A 25127-nucleotide genomic window follows, 5' to 3' on the forward strand; every position below is an offset into this window, starting at 1 on the left:
TTTTAGATGTGACTATTTCGAAAAAAAAAAAGAATTATAATTTTTTTGTTTCTCTTTTTGGTATAAAAGAGACTCTCGGAGAAAAAGAAGATGAGAGATTGTTGAGAGCTCACATCTTTTCGGATACTATCAACGCCGCCGCTCTTATTTATCAACGTCCACCACGCCGGCCATCAACGGCGAGAGTCCTTACAACACAGAATCCCTTCAACAACTCGAGCAGTTCTTGACTTTCTTGCTCATATTTTTGAAAAATTGTCATTTCAGACGAGAATATAATTAGCATTACAATTCTAGTTTTGCCAATAATCTAGTTTTATTCAATTTTTTTACTATCTAGTCATTTTTATTTGATATTTGGTATTTTAATACAAATTTGTTAATTAATTAAAAAAAAAATCAATTTTCGATTATTTTTTGCAATTTGGCAAATTTGAATTAGGCCCATCCCAGATTGCAGACTACAATTTAGCCAAACGACACGTGAAAACGTTGTTTTCTTTTTAAACTTTTAGGAGTGCAATTAAATACCAGAAATCAGAGATAAAACCTACAAGGAAATAGTTTTTGCACTTCTCAACCGACGTTCTACTATTTTGGCAAGTATGTTTTGTCTTCATTTCGTAATCCTGAGCGTGAATTTCGTAGTATGCAAATCTGGCAGAGGCAGACACAGGCATAGCTTTTTTCACTTGTCAAAGGCCAGGCTGAGGCCACCATGGCCGAATTTAGAATTTTTAGAAGAAAACTTTGAAGAAAATGATGAAGACATCTCATATAATTTTCTTGTCCAACATCAACCATTGTGAGCTAGTCACTTGGTGGTTCTCGTTGCTGAAACAACTCAAACACCCATAACTACGTTACAAGGTTTCCCAATAGTTGTAGGACTGGGAATTCCTTTATTTTGAAATTGTTTGATTTATTGTTTTGAAAACAACCGAATGATGGAATTCCGTTTTTTGTTTCCGTTTCCCCCCCCCCCCCCCCCGCAACCGGGGTGCTGCCAAATGTCTAATTGGGCACTGGCATCATTGTGTGTCTACGTTCTCGCTGGCCTCTATACAGTTTTTCACCTTTTTATATTTTTCTGGGCCAGTGGGCGACATTTGACAGGGACGTCATCACCCGGGCTCATTTCTTTTGAAACATTTCCACAGAAAAAAATAAAAATAAAAGGAGCTCAGGTAGTTTGTATATATATAAGCCAAAGGTTTGCCGGCCATAGTCTTTCTCTTATGGTATAGAGAAAGAGATAAAAAGCAGCAAGAAAAAAGGGGGGGAGTGAGGAAAAAGAAAAAGGGAAAGAAGTTAATGACAATGATATAATGAGAGAAGAGCTCCAGCACCAGAAGAAGAAGAAGAGCCAGGTGCTCCCGGTTTTTCTTCTTCTTCTTTTGCTCAGATGATTACATCCTCTCTCCTAAGACTCTCCTTCTTCTTCCAAGTCAGCGCTTGTCTCTTCTTCTTCTTCTGTTTGTCTCATCCGCCACCGGAAAACCACCAACCAGGTGAGGTGATGGGGGGAAAAAAAGAGAATGGGAATATACCCACCCACTCTCTCCCTTGTGTTCTTCCATCCATCCAGCAGCAGCAGCAGCCAAAAGAGAGAGAAAAACGATTCATAATTATATCTCTCTCTTTTTCTTTCTTTTCTTCTCAGTTGTAGAAGGAAAGAAAGAAACAAAATGTCAAGGTTGTTATATATATATATATTCCGGCCGGATGCGTTGTCTGTGTGCTCAAGGAGCCGCAGCAGCCTCCCTCCTATTTTTTCCCCCCTCCTAAAGAAAGAAAAACAAAACTAATAACACAACTCGCATCAACCGAATCACCTGAGCGAAACACACAGACAGACAGACAGAAAAAACATGTAACAAAGAGAAAACTTTGATGTACATATTCTCTCGTCGTCATCATCTTTTTTTTGTGCTGGGCAGAGAGTCTATAGAGACGTCCCAACAAGTCAAACCTGTTTTCTTCCAGATATTCTTCTTGAAAAAGATTTTGTCATTTGTTTTCCTGACCAGTTTTTTTGTCTTTTTCAAATTTCCCTTTTTTTGTTTTTATTTTTCTCTTGGAGATTCTGGAAAGATTTTTGAGTCGTTTGGGAAATATACAAGAACTGAATCGTTGATCAAGGGAGGCTGGCTGGTGGCAGGTTGGCTCCTGTTGCATCGCACAAGGAGAAGCTGATGGATAGAAAAATAAAACATCCAGGTGGTCTCGTTCGTCTCAAATTGGTGGGGGGCATTTGTGTCTACGTTTATAGATTGATATTCCCCTCTCGATCCAAAACTTAGAAGAAGAAGAAGAAGAAGGTTTGCCCTTTTTTGTGATGGTGGGTGAGATGTTATATAGTTTTCGTTAGTCGATTCTGGTTCGTTTGTTTGTTCACGCCATCCCTTTTCGACTTTAAGAGTTAAACGACAACTTTTTCCAACTGGAATCGATATCCCGTGAAATCGTCTCGACTAGTTTTGGGCATCGATGTGACCAACCGTCGACTGACTGCTCTCTCTGTGTGTGATCTTTTCTAGATTGGGAAATGAAGGTTTTATTTTTCTTTTGATTCTTTTTCCATCACCAGATGAGAGTGGAGGATTTTTGTTGAAACAACTGGAAGACTAAAAAAATAATGTTTTTTGGCTCTTTATTTCTCTTGTTTTTATTCCAAGGTTCTTTTCTTTCTTCTTTTTTGCGGTCGCCATGCCGGATGCTGTTTGGCCCCCGGCTTCCGGACGTTACATATATTGCGTCGGTATCATCTCCTCTCTTTTTTCTCGCCGGGTTATTACGTCTACACACATGGATGTGTGTGTGGAGCAGCTTACACACACACAATGGTGTCAATAAATAAAAAAATGTCTCTTTAGTTTTAGAAAAACGAAAAATCTTGGCCCTTTATATATTTCTTTACACATCACCTGCTTTGGGGGGGGGGAGGTGTAGTATAATAACCAGAAAGAAGATTTTTTGCCATCTGAATGTTTTCTTTATATGGTCATTTTATACCTAATGTAGATAATATAACCCCACCCCTTGTATAGTCTTTTTGCGTCATCGCCATTTGTGTTGTTTTTCGTCCGGCGACTTTTTTTTTTGGTTGGGCGGCTGCGGAGTGGATGGATGGATATAGCGGATGGAGCGGATGCTTTTATTTATTTTTATTGTCGAGTGGTTATTAGAGACGAACGCGTGCGCCATTTTTTTTTTCGTTTTGGTTGCCAGTCGTCGTCGTCGTGTGCTGCGACCCAATAGAGCGGATCGATCCAGCGGTCGTCAAGACAACCCGGGCCGGTTGGATTACGCCCTCCGCCTATCGATCGTCTTTTTTGACGCTCAATTTTCGCCAACTCGTCAAACATTTCAATTTTTTTGTCTTTTGATCTTTATTCGCCCAGCACAAACTGTACACATTGTCCAGAGGTGACCAAATCCGATCCTGAATTCGCCCCTCCCAAAAGATGTCGTACTATAATATATCTAATTCAATATCGATCATCTACCAAACAATTTTAGATTCGATACAGAGAGAAACAACTAAGATGGCCGACCCTTTTCTTCGATGGAAGACGTTTGGTTTAGGGGGGAAGGGATATCGTCTTGGTTCCGCTCTGGTCTCACGTGACAGATCCGTTACACCGTCTACAATAACAACAAGAGCACACAGCACACACGGGGGAAAGGAAAGAAGGAAAAGAAATCACGACCAAGGATCGAGTTTCACGCTCATGTGCAACACTCTTGTACGGTCTCGAATAAGAAGAGAGAATAATAGGAAGAAGAAGAAGAAAACCTTCGCGTACGAGATGTCTATGTAAAATGGACTACAGTTTCAACGAAACATTTCTAGGCAAGGTACACTCACACACACAACAAACGGGGGGAAATGAAATGAAATAAGAAAATAAAAAGCAAAGTTTAAAAAAAAAATGCAAAAGAGTTTCTTTGAAAGACACGAGGGGGGCCAGGGTGAGGGATCTTCTAACAAGATCAAAAAGAAGAAGAAGAAGAAGAAGATGGAAGCCATACTGATGTGTGTATACACGTACCTACGTATTGCGACAGAGGTAAAAATGGATGAATAGATGTTAAAAAGAAACCTGCCAAGAGACTAGACAAGCTCTAACAAATATTATCCGTTTGGACAAAAAGATTCGGGGCTCTACAATAGATAATGCTCTCGTCTGTACCTCGGCTGATGATCGGCGCATATTATTTCGGGTCTATCTCTACACGCTCACAGACGACACCAACAACTGCGCTGTTTTCTTCTATTTTCTGGCCAAGGTTCAACCTTTTTTCTAACATTTTATTTCAGTCGCTGATGATCTTTTCTCTTCTTCTTCTTCTTCTTCTTGTTACTGGTTGTGTGTGATGGGGCACACGGCAGAAGAGAGAAGCCCACCTTGAACTCTGCCGACGACCTTTGACGCTGCGCTTCGCTCTTCTTTTATATTTTACACAGAAGAGAAGAGAAGAGATGAGCAGCGCGCCATTCTCTCATGAGCGCATCCTCTTCTTCTTCTTCTTCTCGGCGTCGGGATGAAGTGGAAAGGTCAGGACCGTGTTGTTGTTGCAGCAGCAGCCACCTCTGCCAGCAAAACCATCTACCGAGTAAGAAAAAGGTCATCTCCTCTTTGAGATCATTACACATATCCTGCGCCAGGAGCGTCTGGGAGAAGGGAAAAAAGAAATAGAAGAAGAAGAAGAATCTTTCTTGTAAAATCTCGTTGCTGTGTGCTGTGATGCTATATAATTCTTTCTTCTTCTTGTATTTCTCTCTTGCGTGTTGCACGGCTTCTTCTCTCTGACGATAAGGGAGGGAGATTGGTCGCAAACGCAACAAAAGAGCTTCGACTTCCGCTCTCTTCTCTTTTCTTTTTTAACAAAATTTGATAGCCGGATAGTTTCTATAAGAGAGAGAGGGGATGTTATATTCATCGAATGTTGTCTTGTGCATATCATCATCTATTCGATTCAGATGGGATATTATAGAAGAAGAGAGGGGGGAAGACATTTGTGCGTCTTCTTTGCTAGAAAGAAAATGACTAGGGCTGGCCGGATCTCTTGTGTGTGAGCCAAAAGTTCACACACGGCCATCAGCCGAAAGAAATAAATAAGAAAATGGCTTCTTCTTCTTCTTTCTTCTTCTTTTGTTTCTTGTCCTTTTTGGAGGATATCCGCAACGGATTTTTCAACTTCTGGGGGCTGTGAAAAATAATAGGAAATAAGAAAAAGAAGAAACTTTGATGGCTTGGAAGAAGAAGAAGAAGGAAGAGGTCACTGCCGGACACGGAGCGCCAGCAGCGACTCGACAGAGAAAAAAGAAAAACTTGGCCGCAAAACTCCGTAAAAAAAAGGCGAAAAAAGTAACGACACAAACCCAAAAGAAGAATATTATTATTACATGGCGCACTGTGTGTGTGTACAGGTGAGTTCAATCACCTGACCCGTTGCACGGAAAAACGTAAAGACGTCCGGCCTTAAAAAATAAGAAAAAAACAGATGACCGGACGGACTTCATCCTGGATTTGTGTGTTCGGTTCCCAAGTATGTACCGTGTTTTCTTTTTCTTTTTTTAAAGAAATAATAATGATTCCGGAGGCGGAAATTTTCATGTGAGAAGAGTGCTGTGTGTAGTGTATATCCGTTGTGATGAGCCCCAGCAAACGAAACGTGTGCGCGTGCGGACTCAGCAAACGGGAACATCGAGGAAACCGCAGTTTCAGAAGAAAAAAAGGGCGGCTTCTTCTTCTTCTTCTAGATGATGTGCACCGGCGGTGTGGTGGTGGTGGTGGTGGTGAAGCGGCGGGTGGTATGACTATATAGTGGTGGCCATCGGACGCATGTATACTATAGAGTAATTCTTATTATGTTACTATCGTATCACATCTTTTAGATTAGTTTCTTGCGGCCAACCCCCCCAATGAAAAGAAGACCTGATTCCGGCGGATCTTGTGTACATTTTCACATCCAATTTCACCATTCGAATTTTTAGCTGATGTTATTCAATTGGATTTTGTTGTTCGATTTCAAATCATAAGGAAGAAGAATGAATGAATGATTCATCAACTTCTTTTTTCCGTCTAGGCTAAAAAGTTTTTAGTAAAAACACACACTTGAGCCGCCCGAGGAGGAACTCTAAAAAGGAAGGAAGGAAAATAACACCTGGTAATGAGCGGGGAGCAGCGTGAGGCACGCCCCATCATCATCAGCCAAGAAAAAAAGGAACATGACGGGCTGCAGCAACCGCCAGCACAGGACCGAGACGGCACATCCGCAGCAACAACAACAACAACGTTGTCGTCTATGTATATCCCATCCATTTTCTTTTTTTGTCGAAAACAATTGAGAATTTTTTCTTCTTCTTCTTTTTACAGGTTGAGAAACTGCCTCTGGGCGGCACACAATCCTCCATGTAGGCCTCCTCTTCTTTCTTTCGTTCGTGATAAGAAATTGTGGGATGTACCGCCGTCCTCTTGTGTATTTTCTTCGGTCATTCTCTTACATATCCATTCCATCCGGAAATGGCGGCCAGTTGTGTTAGGGAGGGAGGCCATAAGTTCCCGCGTCCGTCCTCCATCTTCCGTGTCCCTTTTTTCTTCTTTTACGTAACTGGGAATCACGCTCCTGGCTCATCGTCCAGTTACTTCAACTTGGCGGTTTGAACGTTGCAGCTCTCTCACACACACAACTCGAATTGAGAGAGAGAAGGAGAGGATGTGAGAAATTGGACGGCTGCAACTGCTGCAGCACGGAAGACAGAAAACTCTTGACCAAAAGTGATCGTGATTCCGGTGCGGCTGCCGCCGAGAGCGGGCCGGGAGGACAACCCGACACGAATCGGATGTCTATGAGATTCTTTATGTTATTTTTTCTTCTTCTTAGCTTCTTCTTCTTTCAGCTCTCCCATATAACTTTAATAATATAGTTCCCACACACACACACACAAAACGGACGGACGGACCCGTTACGGCTCATCGGACAAAACGGGCTCGTGTGTGTGTAGGCGTTCGCTGTTTTTCTTTTTCCGTTTTTCTTTTCTCTTTTGAAATGTCAACTGGATGAATTTATATCATCAATCCATCCGTGTGTAGAGAACGCGCGATTTCAGGACTTGCGAGCTAGACGGTCCAGAGTATACCCGCCCGTGTACACGGAACGAAAGAAAAGAGATGGGAGAGTCACGGTCCAGTGTTGATTTTGTGACATTCCAGAGTCGTCCGTCTCGTGTCTTTTTTCTTTTTTTCCTTTAGTGTATGCTTTAAGTCAATATATCATTAACCTACATGATGGCCCAAAGGGGACATTGAAGCCAGGCGCACGGGCAAACGCACACACGTGCTTGTGTACATTTGTTTTAAATAAATATGGCCAGCAGCAGCAGTACACGCCGAGGAGATATTTAATTTATTAGACATTTTTTCTTTTGGGTTTCCTTTAAGACTCAAATTCCAATAGAAGCGCAGCATCAGCGTATTTTGAACTTTTTGAAATGCGCGCGCACTTTTCGGGTTTCACCTGGAAATGAATTTCGACTTTGAAAACAATTAAAATTGAAGCTGAGAAATAGGAGATAGACTTTCTGAAAGGTCGGATTTAGTAGACTTTAGTTGGCATATTATCTAACGACACATTTTTCTCAGCCGTTTGTTATTAGCGGACAAAAAGGATGGCGACGAATGGCGAGCACGCGATAATGAGAAATACTAACCGCACGTGATGAATGATGGACTCGTTGGCGACTGGGCGATCTCATTTTCGCTCTACAACAATGGCCGTTCCTGTCGTTTCTTTTCAGATGCGATATCAAAGTGAACTTAATTATTGTTTTTTCAGATGGGAAAAGAGCAATTAAAATAATCACAGGTAACGTTGGAAAATAAATTTTTGAATCAAGCGGTTGATTTTAGACAGCGCTGCCATCTATGAATAGTTGTTCCAATTCTTCATGGCGGCTCAAAATTGAAAATAAAATGAGGTAGGAAAATAAATAAAAATGTACGGCTAATTCAATCAAATCAGGTGAAAAATAAAAAACAAACGCGCCGAGCTGTTTCATTTTCCCAACTCTATTCGCCCGGAACTAAATTTGATTTCGAAATAACCGCCGAGCTAACGAAAATGAGTTTACACACTTGATGACGACGTTGGGTATATCATAGCTCTTCCTCCAGGAATGACGCGCTCCGGGATAAATGAACGTCGGCGAAAGTTTTTCTGTTTTTTTCCAATAAGCTCCCGGAACGGGTGGGGGGGGGGGGGGGGGTAGCCTTTCACGCGGTTGAAAATCAACTCTCGAGATTTTTGCGCTGAGCTTCTTTTTTTTGTTGTTGTCTATTTTATGATTTTTATTTACTTATTGTTGGAAGTAGAATGGCGGCCAAACTTTCCATTTTACGAGCGCCGGGGACAGGAACCGAGTGTCGAAATGGTAATGGCGACCGCAACAATATATCGCGGACACGTACGTTACGTTATATACATGTCCATGACACACGAAATCCGCAGGGAAAGATAATACACACACGTGAGGAGGTAGTCGGGCGCGTCATTGTTTTCGAAATCATAGTGGCCGTCTACTACAACTCATCGTTATGTGCGATTGGAGCAATACACGCAATAGAGATCCCCCCCCCCCCCCCGTTATTATCCCCCTTTCGCAACGAAATGATCGCATTCCATCGGTGTAATCTATCAGTCAATCTCAAAAGATCTGAAAGTCTTAACGCTGGGGAAAATTCGCTCTGTAGCTCTGTAAAAGCCCGATTTTATTATTATTATTCTTTTTTTGAATAAAGGCATCCTTGAAAAACAAATTGCATTTACTTGATTTGATTACTAATATTAGCTACCTGCCGTGTTTGTTATTTTGTAAACATTTAAGCCATCTAGTGAGAAATCAAACAACTAAAAACTCCCAGACGTCACTTGTATATAAAGGCAGAACCGCTTCTCACGGAAGTTCGTCTGTAGTGCTTAAGTTGTCAGGCGTCACAGATGGTGCATAAATAATGTTGCAAAGTTTTAAAAAAACTTGTATTCTTTGAATTATTTGATTGTAGTGAACATTTGCAAATAAGTCTTTTTTTGTAAAAGATTGCTTTTGCTTCTCGATCGTTCTACCCACTGGTGTGCTTGGGTAACACATTTTAGTTCCTTCCAGATGAATTGTGATGTCATGGACTCATGGTGATATCTTTGTTTTTCTTCATTTGCTGAACCTATAAAAAGTTCAGTTTATTCGCTTGTAGGTTCTCTTGTATCTTCTTTGATTCCTTTAATATTCATGGATATTTGATTTGTTGTAAAATCTGTTGAATAATATTGTCATCTGTATTTTAATATTTCCCAAGCATTTTTTCTTTGTGTGGGATTATGCATTTCAACCTTTTTTTTCCCCATAGGTTTACCACATCAGATTATAATCTATGGAGCCAGTCAGATGATGTTCAAAGTGTGTGTTTCTGTTCAATGTGCAGGATATTATCTGTGACCACTCACACTGACGAGGAAGAAAAGAACATGTCCTGACTAGGTAAGAAAATTGTAAAAAGTAGGGATTATCTTTTGGGGTTGGAAAAAAGTTATTTTTCTATGCTGGCAGACTTTACGGGTAATGGGAACCTATGGTCACTGGTCACTGGTGAGAAGTCGTCAGAATTGACTCACATGAATTAGTAAAACCAATTGGTTCTACCTGCACTCTATTTCATCCAATTTTATTAAAAAAGTGAAATCATTAATTTAAAATCATTTAGAAATTCAGTAAAACTTGTGCAATGCTAGCTTAGATTCTTGCACATTTTAGTAATTTTGAATACCACTATTTTTACGCTACAGATTATTTCTTGTCCCATTGCTGCTTAGAGTTTCAGTCACATCAAGAGTGTGTAGTGAATAACCTGTAATGAGTAGGTACATGTACCAGATCTGTACATGAAAACATGTATGAACATGAGTACAGACACATAATAGGAAACAATTTTATTTTTAAAATCCATATAGCCGATAATCATTTTATTCTTTCCAACAGATGTGCAAACACGAATGTTATGAATTTCGTTTTGGGGTCAATAGAGTTGGCGCAGGTTGCCGTAACTGGCCTTTTGCGATGTCCTGATATCAGTTTGGAAGAAGAGCTCCGTACTCTGGGGAATCGTCACTCATACTCGAGGTAACCTTGCAGTCCACATATGTGAGGAGTTTTAGATTCGTTACATAATTTGCATGTCTTCGTTTTTTTTCATGCAAGTCAACCTGCAGACAAGTCGGCCAGTTTGTCCAGACAGGATGTCCTTCTCGCTTGAAGGTCCCGAGAAACATTACGTAAAATTGGCATGCGATGGTGTAGAGGTTGGGTGAGAATGACACGTGTTTCATCATTATCAAGCAGGTACAATAGCCGCAAGGTTAAGCTATTTGGTTTTCATTTTGGATGATATTGGTTTTTGTAGACCCATCCCCAGCAACGTCAACCACCCATCCTGCAGAAGGGATGGCCATTTTACAAATCGAAGGTCATGGAGATCATTACGTAGAACGTGTCAGTGGTGTAGAGGTTGGGTGAGAACGGGACGTTTTTCATCATTATCAAGAAGGTAGAATAGCCGCAAGGCTCGAGAGATAAGGGTGAGAAAAAATCGTATAAAAGGAAAGATAAACGGCGTTAGAAATCAGTCGAGTGAGCATCTCCGACCCGACAACAACTGTATTATTTGTCACCAAGTGCATTCTTCGCATTAGGTAAATATTCGTTTGTTTTACGTATGGAGTGTTGAATCAATTCAATTTTTTAAAATTATATTTGTTAATATATGCCACTGATAATTGACTGTTTTCAAATTTTTTTTGTCTAGTTAATTATGGTGCATTCTGCTGTTGGTTATCGTTGTGTCGACCACTGGTGTACCGATGTCTCCTGGGTATGGCGGATACCAAACCGCAACGCCGACGTCTTACAACCAAACAACATCAAATGCAACGACCAGTTACTACACCGAGGCCCCCCCCCCCAACTACTACACTGAGAAGGCCGAATGTTACACAGCCATGTATGCTGCCCAAGTTTACTACACCGACAGGCCCAAGTATTACTCTGCTCCAAGCTACTACCAAACAGAGGCTTCTGACTTCACCAAGGCCCCCGAGTATTAAACTACAACCTACGCTTCCCCGAGCTACTACACTGAAGCTCCAAAGTACTACACCGCCAAGGCAATTGAACACCCCAACCTACGCTTCTCCACCTTACTACACACGGCAACAACTGTAGTGCTCTATTAGTCATCAACTTTAGTCTTGGTTGTGCAACCAGTTCGCAATCATGCGTAAATATGCTGCTTTTACCTTCAGTTTTGAATCATTCCGCATTTTTTAGATTGTTGATTTATCATTTATAAATTTAAATGTTTAAATTTTCTTCAGTTAGTTTTGACGTCGTACTGCTGTTGGGTGAATCAGTACGAGAAAAAGACGTATATAAAAGGAGAGGGAAAAGGCGATGGAGTTCAGTCGAGTGAGCATCTCCGACCCGGCAACAACTGCAGCACAATATTTGGCATCAACTGCATTCTTCCAATTCTGAATCATGGGTTAATGTTCCGTGTTTTTACATCGAGTTTTATATAAATTCTCCTTTCTTTTCTATTTGTTAACATGCCGCTCATAACAGAATATTTATATTATGTTTTTATTTTATAGTTATCTATGGCGTCGTTCTACCTTTGGCTATCGTTTATTGCTGAGTCGACCACTGTTCTACCAAAGTCTCATGGGTATGGAGGATACCAAACCACAACGTCGCCGCCTAACTACATAACAACATACGCAACAACCAGTTATTACACCGAGGCCCACAAGTACTCCTCCGATCCCAGCTACTATACCGAGGCTCCAGCTTATTACACCATCGAGGGCCACAAGTACTACACCACAAGGCACCGGAGTATTACACCACAACCTACGCTGCTCCAGCCTACTACACCGAGGCTCCCAAGTATTACTCTGCTCCAGCTTACTACACCGAGGTCCTAAATACTACTCTGCTCCCAGCTAAATACCCACAACTAAGGCGTCCGAGTATTATGCAGTACCTACTTACTACACAGCGGCTTCTCCATCGTACTACGTTGATCAGAATTACTACTCCGAGGTTCCAGTTTATTTCACCAAAATCTACGCTGTCCCCCAGCTGCTACACTGAAGCTCCTGTTTACTGCAACACCAAGGCACCCGAGTATTATACCACTGCATACGCTTCTCCAGCCTACTACACCGAAGCTCTGAAGTATTACTCTGCCCCGAGTTACAACACCACTAAGACATCTGATTATTACATCACATCACAACCTATGCTTCTCCAGCCTCTTTGTAACTTGAAATTGATATTTAATGAGAATAAATTTTTTAATGCGAGTAATTATCTTGTAAGACTTCTCAACACCTCCAAGCATTTTAACATTGCAACGTATTCTGATTTTTCTTTAGAAGAGTTGACTGTTGCATTAGTTGCTTTGAACAAGAACATTCTGAAGTGTAGCAAATGACTCCATGACATTTATTGTATTTAGTTCTACATAGTCATTGATCACTGGACTCTGCCAATAATTTTATAAATCCCTTCAATACTTGCCAATAAATTTGGCAATAAGTCCCTTTATTACTTATGAATAAAATGTAAGACTTCAATATTCTATTATATATTATTAAAGACACAATGAACAAACACATTAAAAGGAATTGCTTTAATGTCCCACCTCCACCCACAATTCCACCACATTTTACAGTCACATACATACAAGTCATACATAAACTTAAGTTAACCCGTTGGCTGCCACGCCATACAACCCGTAGGTTGCACTCTACTACTCTATGCGCCACGTCTGAAGGATCCATGACCAAGTGGGAGTTGCCATTGCTGACAAGTCCGTGCTGACAAGGGGGACTAAGGTGCATTGCCTTATAACAGGCTTGCCTTGCGGCAAATTTTGGGCTTGGCGACTCTCCGACCCCGCGGCTTGTAAACCACGAGACCGAACAGCACGGCCCGTGCAGGGGAGAACAAAGGCGTGGCAGACAACGGGTTAACTAACACTAACACAAACGAAATAATACCAACAATACGATGATCCACGTTGATGACGAGTTTCGTTCGCACCAGGAGAGGGGCAACATCCGACGGAGACCGGTGACGACTGTTAAAGATGACAAAATCCATCTTCTAGACGTCTCCTCTGCATTACCTGAATAAAAACAAAAAAATTCTTATTAAGTGACATGCCAATAAAAGTTACATAATAGTCACATAATACATATAAGTTCATTGATATGGTATTTTTGCTCAAAACTTCAAAGGCGCACTTTAAATTGCTTAAAATCTACCTAACAATGTTGAGAACTGTACACATAACAAAGCTCACTAGCTAGTCGAAAAAAAAATTCCGGAAGTAGACCGGAAGTAACAACAGCGCCTCAACCATTGACCTGTCATCAAATTAAACCACATTTTCGTGATCCCCATGAAATTTGGGATCGATTAGGTGTGATTTAGATGAAATCAAAAATTTGGCCAAAATCGAGATTTTTCCTGAGACATAGAGCTGTATTTCACGACGGCGTGACAAAGACATATCATTATAAAAGATTAGTAGATGTACGATGAGGAATTTCAATTGACTAGGCGAAGTTAGACGAGAGATGGAACAATGGAAATAGTATACAGAGCGATGAAAAACGAGATATAATACACTACGATGCAACGATGGAGAACAAATTCGTGCGATACATGTCATATAATCACATGCAAAACCATTAAGGAGCTGGAGTATAGGCTTCCTGGTCATCCCCATGTCCGCGGATGTGGCGATGAATAATGGAGACAGATCCCTGGATAGCCATCAGACGGCACTTCCTCCGGAGGCGGCGCCAAGGAGCCGGGGGGATGTTGAGGGCGACAGCAACCGCGTTGTTTGAAGGGAGCCAGGATCCCAAGGCGCCAATAACGAAGGGGAGAGTTAACCCCAGGCAGCTGTATTTCTCTATTTTTCTGGCATGGCCAGCGTCGAGGGACTCAGGAGCGTCGAAGGTGATGGTGAGATCAATTATTGTTGGTGGGTCGGTCGAGAAGATGACTATGTCCGGCCTCAGGGTTGAGCCAGGGAAGACTCTGTTGACAGACGCTGCATGGCCGGCCCTGGTGATGGTTTTCACAATTTCCGCCAGCACAAGGTCGTGTCGGCGGCCAATGGCCGGAAGATTACTGCGGCAATGGCTGGTCACGTGTGAGGTAGTCTCGGCATCGACCTTGCATCTCCTGCACTTGGTGTTGGGAGCAGAGCAACCAGGATTCCCGAGGAGCGGAAGCAGGCCGAGGCGGCTCTTGTGGATGAGATTCCACTCGTTGAATGAGAGGCAGGTCCGATGAGATGAGAGGCGGGCAACGTCGTTAGATGGGTCAAGTAGTAGCCCCCTTGCTACCCTGCCCTGATGCAAGGCATTCGTGAGGGAGATTGTCCAGCGTTTCCGGATGACTGTGCGGAGGCCCCTTACAGCTTTCAGAGAGAGGCAGGAGACGTCGTCGGCGATCACTTTGGTCGATTCATCGCCGGATACATCGATCCTAACCTCAAGTCTTCGTGCTGATTTCCTGGCACGGGACCAGGTATTGGAGCCGCACTTGTAGAAACGGGTGTCATAGAGTCCACCTTCTAACGAGCCAGAGAGGTAGTTAGAAAGAGGCAGCGGATCAGGTGGCTTGCCGTCGAATCCCCTGGAGATGTTTTGGCTGAGCTGGGCTCTGGCAGTGAGGCGGACAACCGGATCGTTGCTATCGAGGAGTTGAGTGGCACGAGCGATGATCCAGATGTCCGAATCTTTTGCCAGTTGAGAGGCACCTAAGCCGCCAGCCCTGCGATCAGAATAGAGGAAGCCGTTATGAGCAGTGTGGGGGACGTTGGCAACGAAACGGAGGAATTCGGCACAGCGAGCATCCATCTCATTGAGAAAACCGCGAAGGACCCTCCCTGTGGCGAGATGATGAGAGAGAGACGGCAGTAGGTGGGCTCTGTAAACCTCCAGTTTTTGCCAAGGCGCCAAGTCAGAATCGGCGACCTTAATCAGCTTGTCGGGCAGATCACAGACGGGTCGAAATGTTAGACGAGTGCCCATGGGGACTCCTAAGTAGCACTCGCTCTCTCCTTCCTCCAAGCAGCGAAGAGAGGTGCCATGAATGTGCAGGAGAGATGAGTTGGTGGCCTTACCCTTGGACAGGGAGAGGAAAGAGCATTTTGCGACGTTGAACCTGAGCCCGAGTTTCGCCGCCACAGCAAGCATGGCGTCAAGAGTAGGCTGAAGCTGATCAGGAGAGGATCCAATGAGGGAGAGGTCATCCGCGTAAGCAGTGGCCTTCAGCAGGGAGCCGAAGAGATTAAAGCCTTGGTTGGTAGGATCCTTGGCGCAGCGGATGAGGGGCTCAGCGGCAAGGTTGAAGATGATGGAGCTTAGTCCATCTCCCTGACGGACACCGGAATGGGGATGAACGGTGACCAGTTCCTTGTTGACAACAAACTGGAAGATGCTGTTGGTGTAGATGTCAGTGAGAATGTCACGGAGCTCTGTCGGGATCGGAAGACTCTGAAAGAGTTGATGGAGGAAATCGTGGGGGAGCGAGCCAAAGGCGTTGGCAAGGTCGAGCCAGCAGATGGTGAGTCGGCTTTTCTTGAGCTTGGCCTGTTCGATGGCCGATTCCAGCAGCATGGTGTGTTCTTGTATTCCATGGACCCCAGGAAGGAAGCCCTTCTGTTCAAATGACAACCAGTCATTGTCGGACGCGACTGCGGTAAGGCGGGATGCTATGGAGCTCGAGAAGAGCTTGTATATGGTGGAAAGCAGCGATATGGGCCTGAAATTGCCGTAGTCGTCAGTAGGGCCCTTCTTGTATACCGGGATGGTGCGAGCCGATTTCCAACAGGCAGGAATGCCGTAGAGCCAGACCGCAGCGTAGAGGAGCTCAAGCAGCCGCCCAAAAGGGTCCAGACGAAGAACGTCTTTGTATTCAACGCCGTCAGCTCCAGGAGAAGTATTGGAGGCCCGTTTGAGCTTGTGTGCGACCTCCTGGCTCGATGGTGGAAGTGAGAGCAAGGAGAGGTCGTCATCGGACAGAGGGGCCCAAGAGCATGCGTCGTACGCCGCTTTCGCTACCATAATGTCCGCTTCCGGAGGGCGAGGCTGCTCATAGGTGGCCTTGAGGAAGAGTGTGGCGGACTCGATGGAGCCAGTGTAGCACTGCGATGTCTCGCCCAGAACCTTGCGTACGGCCCTCTTCGGGTATCTTTTGAAGAGTGCTTGGAGTTTGCTGGCCGCCTCCCATCGCTTGGCATTGTTCTTCTGACGGATTCGCTGTTGTTGCCTGGACTGGTGCCTATGCGTGTTGGACCTTTGAGGTGACGTACGAGGAGGACGAGGAGGTCTAGAGGCCTCACTGCTAGGTGGGTCGTCTTTCGAAGTGCGAGAGTGCCAGTCGGCAGCGAGATCAGATGCGATCGTGTCCAGCTCAGTCCTGGAGGAGCACTCCATGATTATGGGAGCCCAGTGTTCGTAGAAGAGGTTGGCAGGAGTTGGACCGTCTTCTTCGTCAGGCAAGCTGCCGTCCAGATCGTCTACTCCTAGTTCGAGAGAGGGACTGGAAGCGCCGGAGTTCGTGGTAGGCGAAGTCCCGAGAGGAGAGTGAGGCGAAGAAATTGGCTGGTATGGAACGACAGGGCCTTGGTGAGAGACGCATGCTGGCAGATTGATGGTAGGTGGAGCAGGAGCTCGTCTTGTCGCTGGAGGCGTTGGCTGTGGCCTAGCGTGTGAAGGGAAAAGAGCCGGATGTGGTGCATCAATGCCTGCCAGTGGGAAGTTAGCCGAAGGAGCAGGATCCCGACGGGGCCTGCCAAAGCGTGCCGTGGGGGGAGAGCAGCCCGAGTGTGGTGATGGGATCCATGAATCGTCCCTTGTCTTACGAGTAGAGGTGTCATCAGGCGTCTCGTAGTAGGTTGGAGCAGGAGTATGAGCAGGTGTAGTCCTCACAGTATCCAAAGAGGCACGGTTAGTTGCCCCAGCCAGGGCACCATTCCTGCTGGCCTGTTTAGCAGCCGCACGGGCAATGACAGAAGGGTAGCAGCGGTTGGAGCAAAACTTCTTCTTGTCGTTGTGGCAGATGAAGGTATTTCTGCAGGCACTGTTGCCACAGGCTTTCTCCATGTCGACGGATAGACGGCCAGAGGCTGCCCCGATTCAGTGAAGTAGAGTCGGAGTAGAAGAGTCGGTGTAGTAGAGTCGGTGTAGTAGAGTCGGTGAAGTAGAGTCGGTGTAGTAGAATCGGTGTAGTAGAGCCGGTCAGTTGACGCGGGCCAACGAGCCGGACAAACTGACGGATGAAAAAACCACCTGACACTGGCCGGAAGGCGGACAAGCTGGCGGAAAATTAATCAGCTGACGCGGGCCAACGAGCCGGACAAACTGAGCGGAGGTGAAGAGTCAGCTGACGGGCAATGAAGCCGGACAACGATGCTGGAACAACTGGAACGTAGAAACAGCAGACGGAAACAGATGACGGGCTGAATAGCTGGACACTGACACTGGACACTTGGACACTGGACACTGTGACAGCTGACTGGAAGGGCGTTGACGAAAGACGACGGAGTGAAACAGGATTTTGCGGACGGTCCGGCGGAACCGACCAACGCAATCGGGCGGGAGATAAAAGGAGAAATCACGGACGATCTGGCGAGATCGACCAATGAGTTCAAACAAACGGGGGGAATATCCACGGACGATCTGACGAGATCGACCAATGAACTCTCGTCACACGACACACAGCAATTATTATATTGAACAGGACAAACGGTTTGGCCAAAATCGAGATTTTTCCTGAACTATAGTTCAGGAAAATTTTCGAAACCGGAAGTACGAATACGTAAAAAAGATAACATGAACTTTACCACAAATTTGACGAGGATCACGAATATGTGGTTCTTTTGTACGTCGAATGAATATTTAATGAACTACTGACTGAAATGTGAAAACCGGAAGTAGAAAAAAAAAGCAATTATCGAAAATTTAACAAGTGAGCTTTGTTGCTGGAATAGTAATCGTCAGTGATCACTAAATATTTCAACAAAATAACTGCCAATAAATATAAAAAGAGATCTTCAAAGTAACTGAAACTGACTGTTTTGACGGCTGCAAATTATCAAAAAGCCATCTAGCGTTAGAAAAAAGAAACGTCCAAGTAAAACTTCGTTGGCGCGTAAAAGGGCCTGATTTTGGAAACTATTACACAGACAGAGACTAAAGCAACTAGACTTTTGGTAGATAACCTACGAAAATAAGTCAATTGCTGGGTACCTGGGTATAATCCCGTGGTGAGTGACTGCACAGCGGACGGAAGCGATCATGAAGTGGTCCAGAAACTCGCCAAGTCGCCAGTGAAGTAAAAAAATTGTGTTTAGAAGCAGTAAAGCTAGATGATAAGCTAGATGAGGATGGAGGAGGATGTCGCGAAGTTAGGGATGGACGTTGGTGGAAGTCCCTCTTCTGTCATGGAAAAGGTCAGCATTGGCACAAGAATCTCCGTGCCAGGACCACACGATTCCATAAAGAAACTGCGTGCTCTGTATAAAAAAGTGTTTTTCATGAATGAAAATATAAAAATGAATAAAGTATATCAATCTTTACCTTTTCTAAGAAGCACACTGAAATGCTCATGATGAAAAAACCGTAAAAATGGAATCCACAGCAGGTTATTCACATCACACTCTTCATGTCTCTGAAACTCTATGTGGAAATGGGACAAGGAAATTCTCTACGTTATTTACAAATTTACACAAATTTACCTATGAGAAATAAAACTATACCTATCCCTCATCTGGGTTGCCTTCTAAACAGAAGTAGAAACAGCCATAACAAAAAACATGCTGTTGCAATACACCACCAAAATTGCAAGATTCAGAAAAGATCCTATGGTTCATGAAAAAGAATACCTATGTTACATAACAAATCTGAATTGTAATGGTCTGGTTGCAGTAATAACCACACTATATTGGTCACAACACAAAGACTCCAAATCTGAAAAGAGAAATGAAGAAGTTCATTAAAATATCTAAATTTTTACTTAATCAATCACATGTTGCCAAAGTCTTATTCAATCACATTGTTGTTTATATTGTAAGAGATTGGCTGTAGAAGATGTTGAATATAAAGATTCGAAGTTGTCAGTCTGAACTTTTTGTTCATTGAACTGTGAACATGGAAGCAAAAACTGGGTTGCGTTTCGATGATTCCTCCCTTCTTTATATACCAACATTGATGTTCACATTGAATTTTCTTCAACATTGATATTTTGTTGCCGATATTGGACTGTAATACATCCCAATCTGCATGTTGACTGGAGATTGGGATTCTTCTTTTTTTAGGCAAACATTGTGTCTGGCAGTTCACGTATGGTGTTGCTGTCACTGGACGTTTGAGTTCAGTTCATTAAGTACTTAATATGCATTGCTGGATTCGTCACTAGCAGATATAACTGATCTGGGCACATGGGCTGTTTCAAACATCCCCTTAATTTGACTGTTTTGTTTTAACCACGTTAGGGGATACCTAGGCAGCCGTTGACAACACAGGTTATGCAATCGAAGAACAACAGAAAACTCTGGGAAGAACGGACTCGTTTGCCAAATGCTCCTGCAATCATATTACAATCCAACAATTCAATGATTGAAACTTTGGAACAATACGCTGATGGAAGCCTCCTGTATGTATGTTTGTGACGTGTATCAGTGTGGCCTCGGCCTGACAACTTTGGCACTGCAGACGAACTTCTGTGAGAATGAGAACTGGGAAAGCGGTGTTGCCCTTTTCTGAAGTGAGGGAGTCTTTAGCTGCTTGATTTCGCACTAGATGGCTATAAACTATAACCGGGATTTCAAAATCAGAAACAGCCCCCTTGCTAACGCAGGAAGCTCAACTAACTAAATGGCTAAATGCAACTTGTTTTGCGATTATGCCTTTATTTTTTAAAAAATCTACCTTTAACAGAGCATGTTTTCCCCAGCGTAAATACTTTCAGATCCTTTTAGATTAACGGTTGGACCCTATCACCCTACTGATCAAGGCAACCATTATGTTGCAATAGGAGATATAACGGGGATCTAAATTTGCATAAGTCGTGGAGGGACATTATTTCGGAAACAAGACGTGCCCGAATGCCTCCTCACGTGTGCATCTTTCCTAGCTGATTTCGTGTGTCATGGACATACATTTGTGTCCGCGATGTTGCGGTCACCACCACCGTTTCGGTACTCTGTTTCTATAGACCTTATTCCAATCAAAAGGTATGGGTCAAGCCGACCCCTTTGCGTCGCGTTGCAGTGTGAAGGGGTGCCGTGAACAGAAGATTTTTATTTGGCTCGCCCCGCAGTACATGGATTTAGGCTTGTCGGGTAAATCGTGCCCGAGGGAAGGAAAGGGAGGAAAGGAAAGAATGAAAAAAAGAGGGGACCAGACTTTCCTTTCCTCCCTATTCTTCGGGGCACGATTAACCCGACAAGCCTAAATTCATGTACTGCGGGGCGAGCCAAATAAAAATCTTCTGTTCACGGCACCCCTTCCCACTGCAACGCGACGCAAAGGGGTCGGCTTGACCCATACCTTTTGATTGGAATAAGGTCTATTCCAGCGCTGATAAAATGCAAAGTTCAAATCTCTCTTCTTCAAACATATAATTTTATTCATTACTTTCCCTTCTTAAGAGAGAAAAGAACTGTTTGTAAATTTTATAGATCCAATGTATTGCCTATAGTTCTATTAATGAAGCTACACGTAACTATTTTAATAACAATCAATCATGGAAAACATATGACACAATATTTAAACATATTTCTCAGGGCGACTATCTTTACCTTTTGGAAATTGTTTCGGGGTTTGGGTTTTTATTGGTCCCTTATTCCTTTCTGCTAATGTTTTAATTTCTTCAATTACCTTCTTACATTTGTCTTGAAGACTACGCTCTAGTTCTCCTGGGTTCTCTCTTTTCGTCATCATCTGCTCCACTTCTGCAAACAATTCTCCAATATTTTCCCTGGATCCCTCCAGGTAGATCTCGATAACGGTTTTAACCAAAAGCAAGTCTTCCTTTGTCTTATTCAAGTTGAGCGAGATTTTTTCGGAATGTTGGTGGCTCCAATGGGTAGACGTACGATTTGCTTCTTCAACAATTTCGAGGTTCTTCTTGGCACCAGATTGAATGTCTCTAAAAATGGCGACAAATTTGTTCCAACTGACGTCCAGTTTTTTTAAATTATTTTTCCTCAGCCGATTAAGCGGGTCGCTAGTGTTCCCAAGCAGTTGCAAGTCTTCATTAAGTTGATGCATTTCGTGTCTCAAGCTTTCGGCTGTGATCAGTAACTGATTTTCTTCTTCTCTTTTTTTCCGGGCTTCTTCTTCTTTGGCATGAAGGAATTTCATCGTGTTTTCTAGTTTTGATTTAGCTATTCCTGTTGACTGATTGGCCTGCTGAATTCGGTAAGGATCAGGTTCGGAACAGTACCAAATGTCCCATCTCACAGTTCTCCAGTTATATGCCCAATCGCAATTAGTTTTTTCAGAATGCAAATCTTTTAAGGCATCCATAGTATTATTAAATTCTGCCTCATCCCTTTGTTTTTTCCTTCTCCAGTTCTCGATCTCATGTCTAATGAAAACAATTTCCTCCTCGATTTTCTTCTTCCTGACGTATCTCGACTGTATCTCAGCGGAGGTGGTCTTCAACTGTTGCTCTTTATCTGACTTGGACGAAGTGTGAAATTTAGTAAGCTCATCGACTAAATAAACCAATTCTCCAAACTCGCTGGCTATTTGACTGGAGAGATTTAAAGTTTGGTCGCTGGTCTCTTTCAAGTTCTTCAACGGTAAATATATAAATTCGATTATTCGGCTGGAATTTTCAAATTTCTCCATATAACCGGCGACTTCTTTTACTTTGCTAGGCACAAAGAGACTGTGCATTTTAATCTGGTCTGCATTGGTAAGGGAGACTAAGAAAGCGTTGTTAAGCTTTTGACTAATCTGCAACAGAGTGGTGCGGAAGCTGTGGGTATACTGAACAACTGGAGACGGATTTCTTACAGTTCCCCGGAAAGCTGAGTCAAGATTTTGCATGGACATACTCATCAATCGCGTAAGAAAATACGCGATGCGAGGAAGTGGCGTAAGCAAGTCTTCAGCACGAAAGATTTCGTTCCCTTCAGACCCGATAGATTGTTCTGCGTCTGCTTTTAAAAAAGTATGATTAGAATTTATGTCTGTTTCTTGCAATCACGCTGAGTATGTTGCTACCTTCAGCAGTCACTGGGGTTGGAGTGGATGTTGCCCAATTAGGCCCGTGTGGCGGCGATTCTCTTGGAGCGTTTCCCTTGCTTCCCGGTCTATGTGTGTGGGACACGTCTTGTTGGTACGGCAAATTTGTCTTGTTCCCAGAACGATAAATATTATTCAACTGTTTTTGCTGTTCTCCATTTCGAGATTTCTGCGATTCTTGTGGCATCTCTGGCATTGGATTATCAGGCGAAGGTTGGATAGTAGTAGTAGGGTAGGCCAAAGTTGAAGTATCGGTCTGATATGCAGTTTCAGTTGCTAAAGAAAAAAAATAATTAAATTCACCATGTACGTATCTAACGGGTGCAGTTATTACGATGAACTCACTTGTTATTTCCACTGGATTAGCTAGAGTTGTAGTTGATGTTATATTTGCTTCGGTACCTGATTCTACCCTTCGAGCTAAATATTGAGACCTCAACGTTTTAAGATCCCCTTATAGTAAATAAAAATTTGAATTAGACAGTTTATCCAGTAAAATGATTTAGTCATAAAAAAATTACCAGAAGGAGATCCGATGGCGGAAGATAGAAGAAGAAATAAAATTGCAACACGACATCTTTGTCGATTAAATGATGCCATAATGCTATTACTCTGATGAGCGAGCGATCCCACTATGAAAATCTCTTAGTTTTCTGCCTCCTTTTAATACGATAAAGGGCAGTCCGGATTCACCCAGTTCCCTCCCACTTCTATAATCGTCTGGGAAATTTTAATTTTGCAACGTTTTCGTGTCATATTTCAAAGTTAGATAAAAATCAGTCGACGGTTTCTGGTTACGAAGAGGTCCATGGATTTTGGATTCTTTCCAGTTAAGGGAAATCTATAGCGTAAGATTTAACGAAAATGTAATTAACATTGAATGCTCCTCGTTTCTCTGATGAATCATTGTAATACGACCGTCTTGTTTGTTGTAGTTGATGGCCAATAGACGTCGATCGGCAGCATTTATTTATCAGACTGGGTTTTTCCTTTCCCATGCACAGCGAAACGCACGATATTCCGTTTCTGCCAGCACATCTTAAAGCCGGGGGAAATCGGCCGGCCCTGTGGAACCGCATTAAACACATGTCCGCGATAGCGCCTAGAACAGTCACATCTAAAATGCAGAGTCTTGCGGCAAAAGTCGGAATCTTCGTCGTGTTAGTAGGCAAGTGTTTCCTTTACACACACAAATTTTGCTATTCATTCAAATTCAATCAGCGATTATTCACCCACGGGAATACGCACATTTATATTTTTTTAAACTTACGTGAATTGGAATTGCCTTTGTTTTTCTTTCTTCAGGTTTATTAGAGTGTGTTGCAGTAGCTCCTCCAAACCCATTGCAAGAAATGGTTCTAGAGATTCGCCCATCTTTCGGTGAAGGATTGCAGCATCTCGAAAATTTGTTTGACTTGTTCCATCTAACTCTGACTGGAACAGAATTTGAAATGGAAGCCCCTAGTAATAAAGAGGAGATACAGTTAGCTATTCGCCAGACCCACGATTCTTTTTCTGAAACCGAGAAGATCACAGCCAAGCATCAGAGACTCTATGATGAGAAGTTTCTTTCTCTAACTCACAACATATCTGTCCTTGAAATAAACATAAATCAGCAAGAGAATGAGCTTACCCAGTTGAAACGAGAAGAAGGCAAAAAGCAAGTCGAATCCGCCAAACTAGTCGTGAAAAACATTTTTTCATTCAGGAAAGGTAAAATCAGTTTACGAATATAAGACTTATGCACATTTAATTCGATTGGAACTTAAAATAATCTATAATATATATTGACCCTTACAGGCATTAACAAAGAGATTCTAGCTAAAATTCTAGCAATAAAAGCAACCGTGAAAGAGATTGTTGATCGTCACAATTCGATGGCGGCATCCATATCAAGCTTGAAATCAAATCTGATTTCTTCTCGTTCGGAACTCAACAGGTTGCGAGATGAAAGTTCATTAATTGGGAGCTTGGGCTCCAAAATCAGATCCATCACTACGTTTTTGACTGTGCTTCATGGAAAAGTGAACGTTATGTCCAACACACAGCAGTGGCGGTATGAGTTTGAACCCTTGCTTCTATCCATTGATGATTTGATAAAATTTCTCCAAAGTCGTGAAGATCTGATGACGTCACTGGCGAACAAACAAATCGTGGATAAAATTAGAGATAAATACTTTTAAATACTTTAAAAATTAACCAGTTTTTAACTCAGCAGTAAAGTTACGCTTTTAACTAATACATAGGCTAGTGATGACAACCGACTAATTTCTGCACAAAAGTTGAATACAATTTAAACTAAATGAAAATGTGTGAATTTAACTGCAAAGTGGACTTGACAATAAACTTGCAAATAGCTGCAACAGTATATGGAAGGTGGAAATTCTGACTGATGAATGTACAAAGCTGAATTTTATTTGAAATACCCACTACTATAACCTTAAACTGCTTTAACGAAAAATGGTTCATTAGGCAGAAAATATAGTTTGCTTTCATACAACAGCTTTTCTGTTTTAATTAGATTTATTGGTTCATCGTCCTACACGGTTTGTTTTAATTGCACACATCGGGGTGGTCGTTAATTTTTGTAAAATGTTATCATAGAGAGCAGACAGAGTAGTCGTTGTAAAAACTACGCAGCAAAATGATGAAAATACTATAAAATCTGATATGTTTAACCACATCGTTATCAAAAACTTTGCTCTGCAGTCGAGAAACATGAT

At 42.8% G+C, this 25127-nt stretch overlaps 3 protein-coding genes and 2 long non-coding RNA genes across 7 annotated transcripts in view; 3 read left to right on the top strand and 2 right to left on the bottom strand.

Annotated features, from left to right (window-relative positions):
- Positions 1-25127, bottom strand: part of LOC124313083 (dipeptidase 1-like) — a 1013891-nt gene that overhangs the window by 137087 nt on the left and 851677 nt on the right. The window lies entirely within an intron of this gene.
- On the top strand, positions 454-6698 carry LOC124313699. Its single transcript, XR_006911004.1, has 3 exons — positions 454-603; positions 6113-6317; positions 6387-6698. It is a non-coding gene; the product is annotated as an uncharacterized LOC124313699 (long non-coding RNA).
- LOC124313580 lies at positions 9863-12176 on the top strand. Of its 2 annotated transcripts, none has more exons than XR_006910820.1 (6): positions 9863-10183; positions 10262-10402; positions 10464-10607; positions 10866-11336; positions 11434-11600; positions 11710-12176. It is a non-coding gene; the product is annotated as an uncharacterized LOC124313580 (long non-coding RNA). The 2 variants fall into 2 exon arrangements; XR_006910821.1 differs by having other exon boundaries at positions 11438-11600.
- Positions 20823-23078, bottom strand: LOC124312952. Of its 2 annotated transcripts, none has more exons than XM_046777560.1 (4): positions 22926-23078; positions 22750-22857; positions 22384-22680; positions 20823-22319 (listed from the first exon to the last, which is right to left on the bottom strand). In XM_046777560.1, the coding sequence occupies exons 1-4, from the start codon at positions 23002-23004 to the stop codon at positions 20917-20919; spliced, it is 1887 nt and encodes a 628-aa protein (XP_046633516.1). In that variant the 5' UTR covers positions 23005-23078; the 3' UTR covers positions 20823-20916. The 2 variants fall into 2 exon arrangements, with proteins under 2 accessions (XP_046633516.1, XP_046633517.1); XM_046777561.1 differs by having other exon boundaries at positions 20824-22316.
- LOC124313263 lies at positions 23433-24772 on the top strand. The gene is made up of 3 exons (XM_046778092.1): positions 23433-23572; positions 23710-24117; positions 24205-24772. The coding sequence occupies exons 1-3, from the start codon at positions 23491-23493 to the stop codon at positions 24585-24587; spliced, it is 873 nt and encodes a 290-aa protein (XP_046634048.1). The 5' UTR covers positions 23433-23490; the 3' UTR covers positions 24588-24772.

This window comes from Daphnia pulicaria, chromosome 9 (genome assembly GCF_021234035.1).
Source record: "Daphnia pulicaria isolate SC F1-1A chromosome 9, SC_F0-13Bv2, whole genome shotgun sequence".
In the NCBI taxonomy this organism is placed as follows: Eukaryota; Metazoa; Arthropoda; class Branchiopoda; order Diplostraca; family Daphniidae; genus Daphnia; species Daphnia pulicaria.

Coding starts and splice junctions, on each gene's coding strand:
- LOC124312952 (XM_046777560.1), bottom strand. CDS start 23,004: ATGGCATCATTTAATCGACAAAGATGTCGTGTTGCAATTTTATTTCTT. Junction 22,681..22,749: donor TAATCCAGTGGAAATAACAA/GTGAGTTCATCG, acceptor TTTTTTCTTTAG/CAACTGAAACTGCATATCAG. Junction 22,320..22,383: donor AACCCCAGTGACTGCTGAAG/GTAGCAACATAC, acceptor CTTTTTTAAAAG/CAGACGCAGAACAATCTATC.
- LOC124313263 (XM_046778092.1), top strand. CDS start 23,491: ATGTCCGCGATAGCGCCTAGAACAGTCACATCTAAAATGCAGAGTCTT. Junction 23,573..23,709: donor AATCTTCGTCGTGTTAGTAG/GCAAGTGTTTCC, acceptor TTCTTTCTTCAG/GTTTATTAGAGTGTGTTGCA. Junction 24,118..24,204: donor CATTTTTTCATTCAGGAAAG/GTAAAATCAGTT, acceptor TGACCCTTACAG/GCATTAACAAAGAGATTCTA.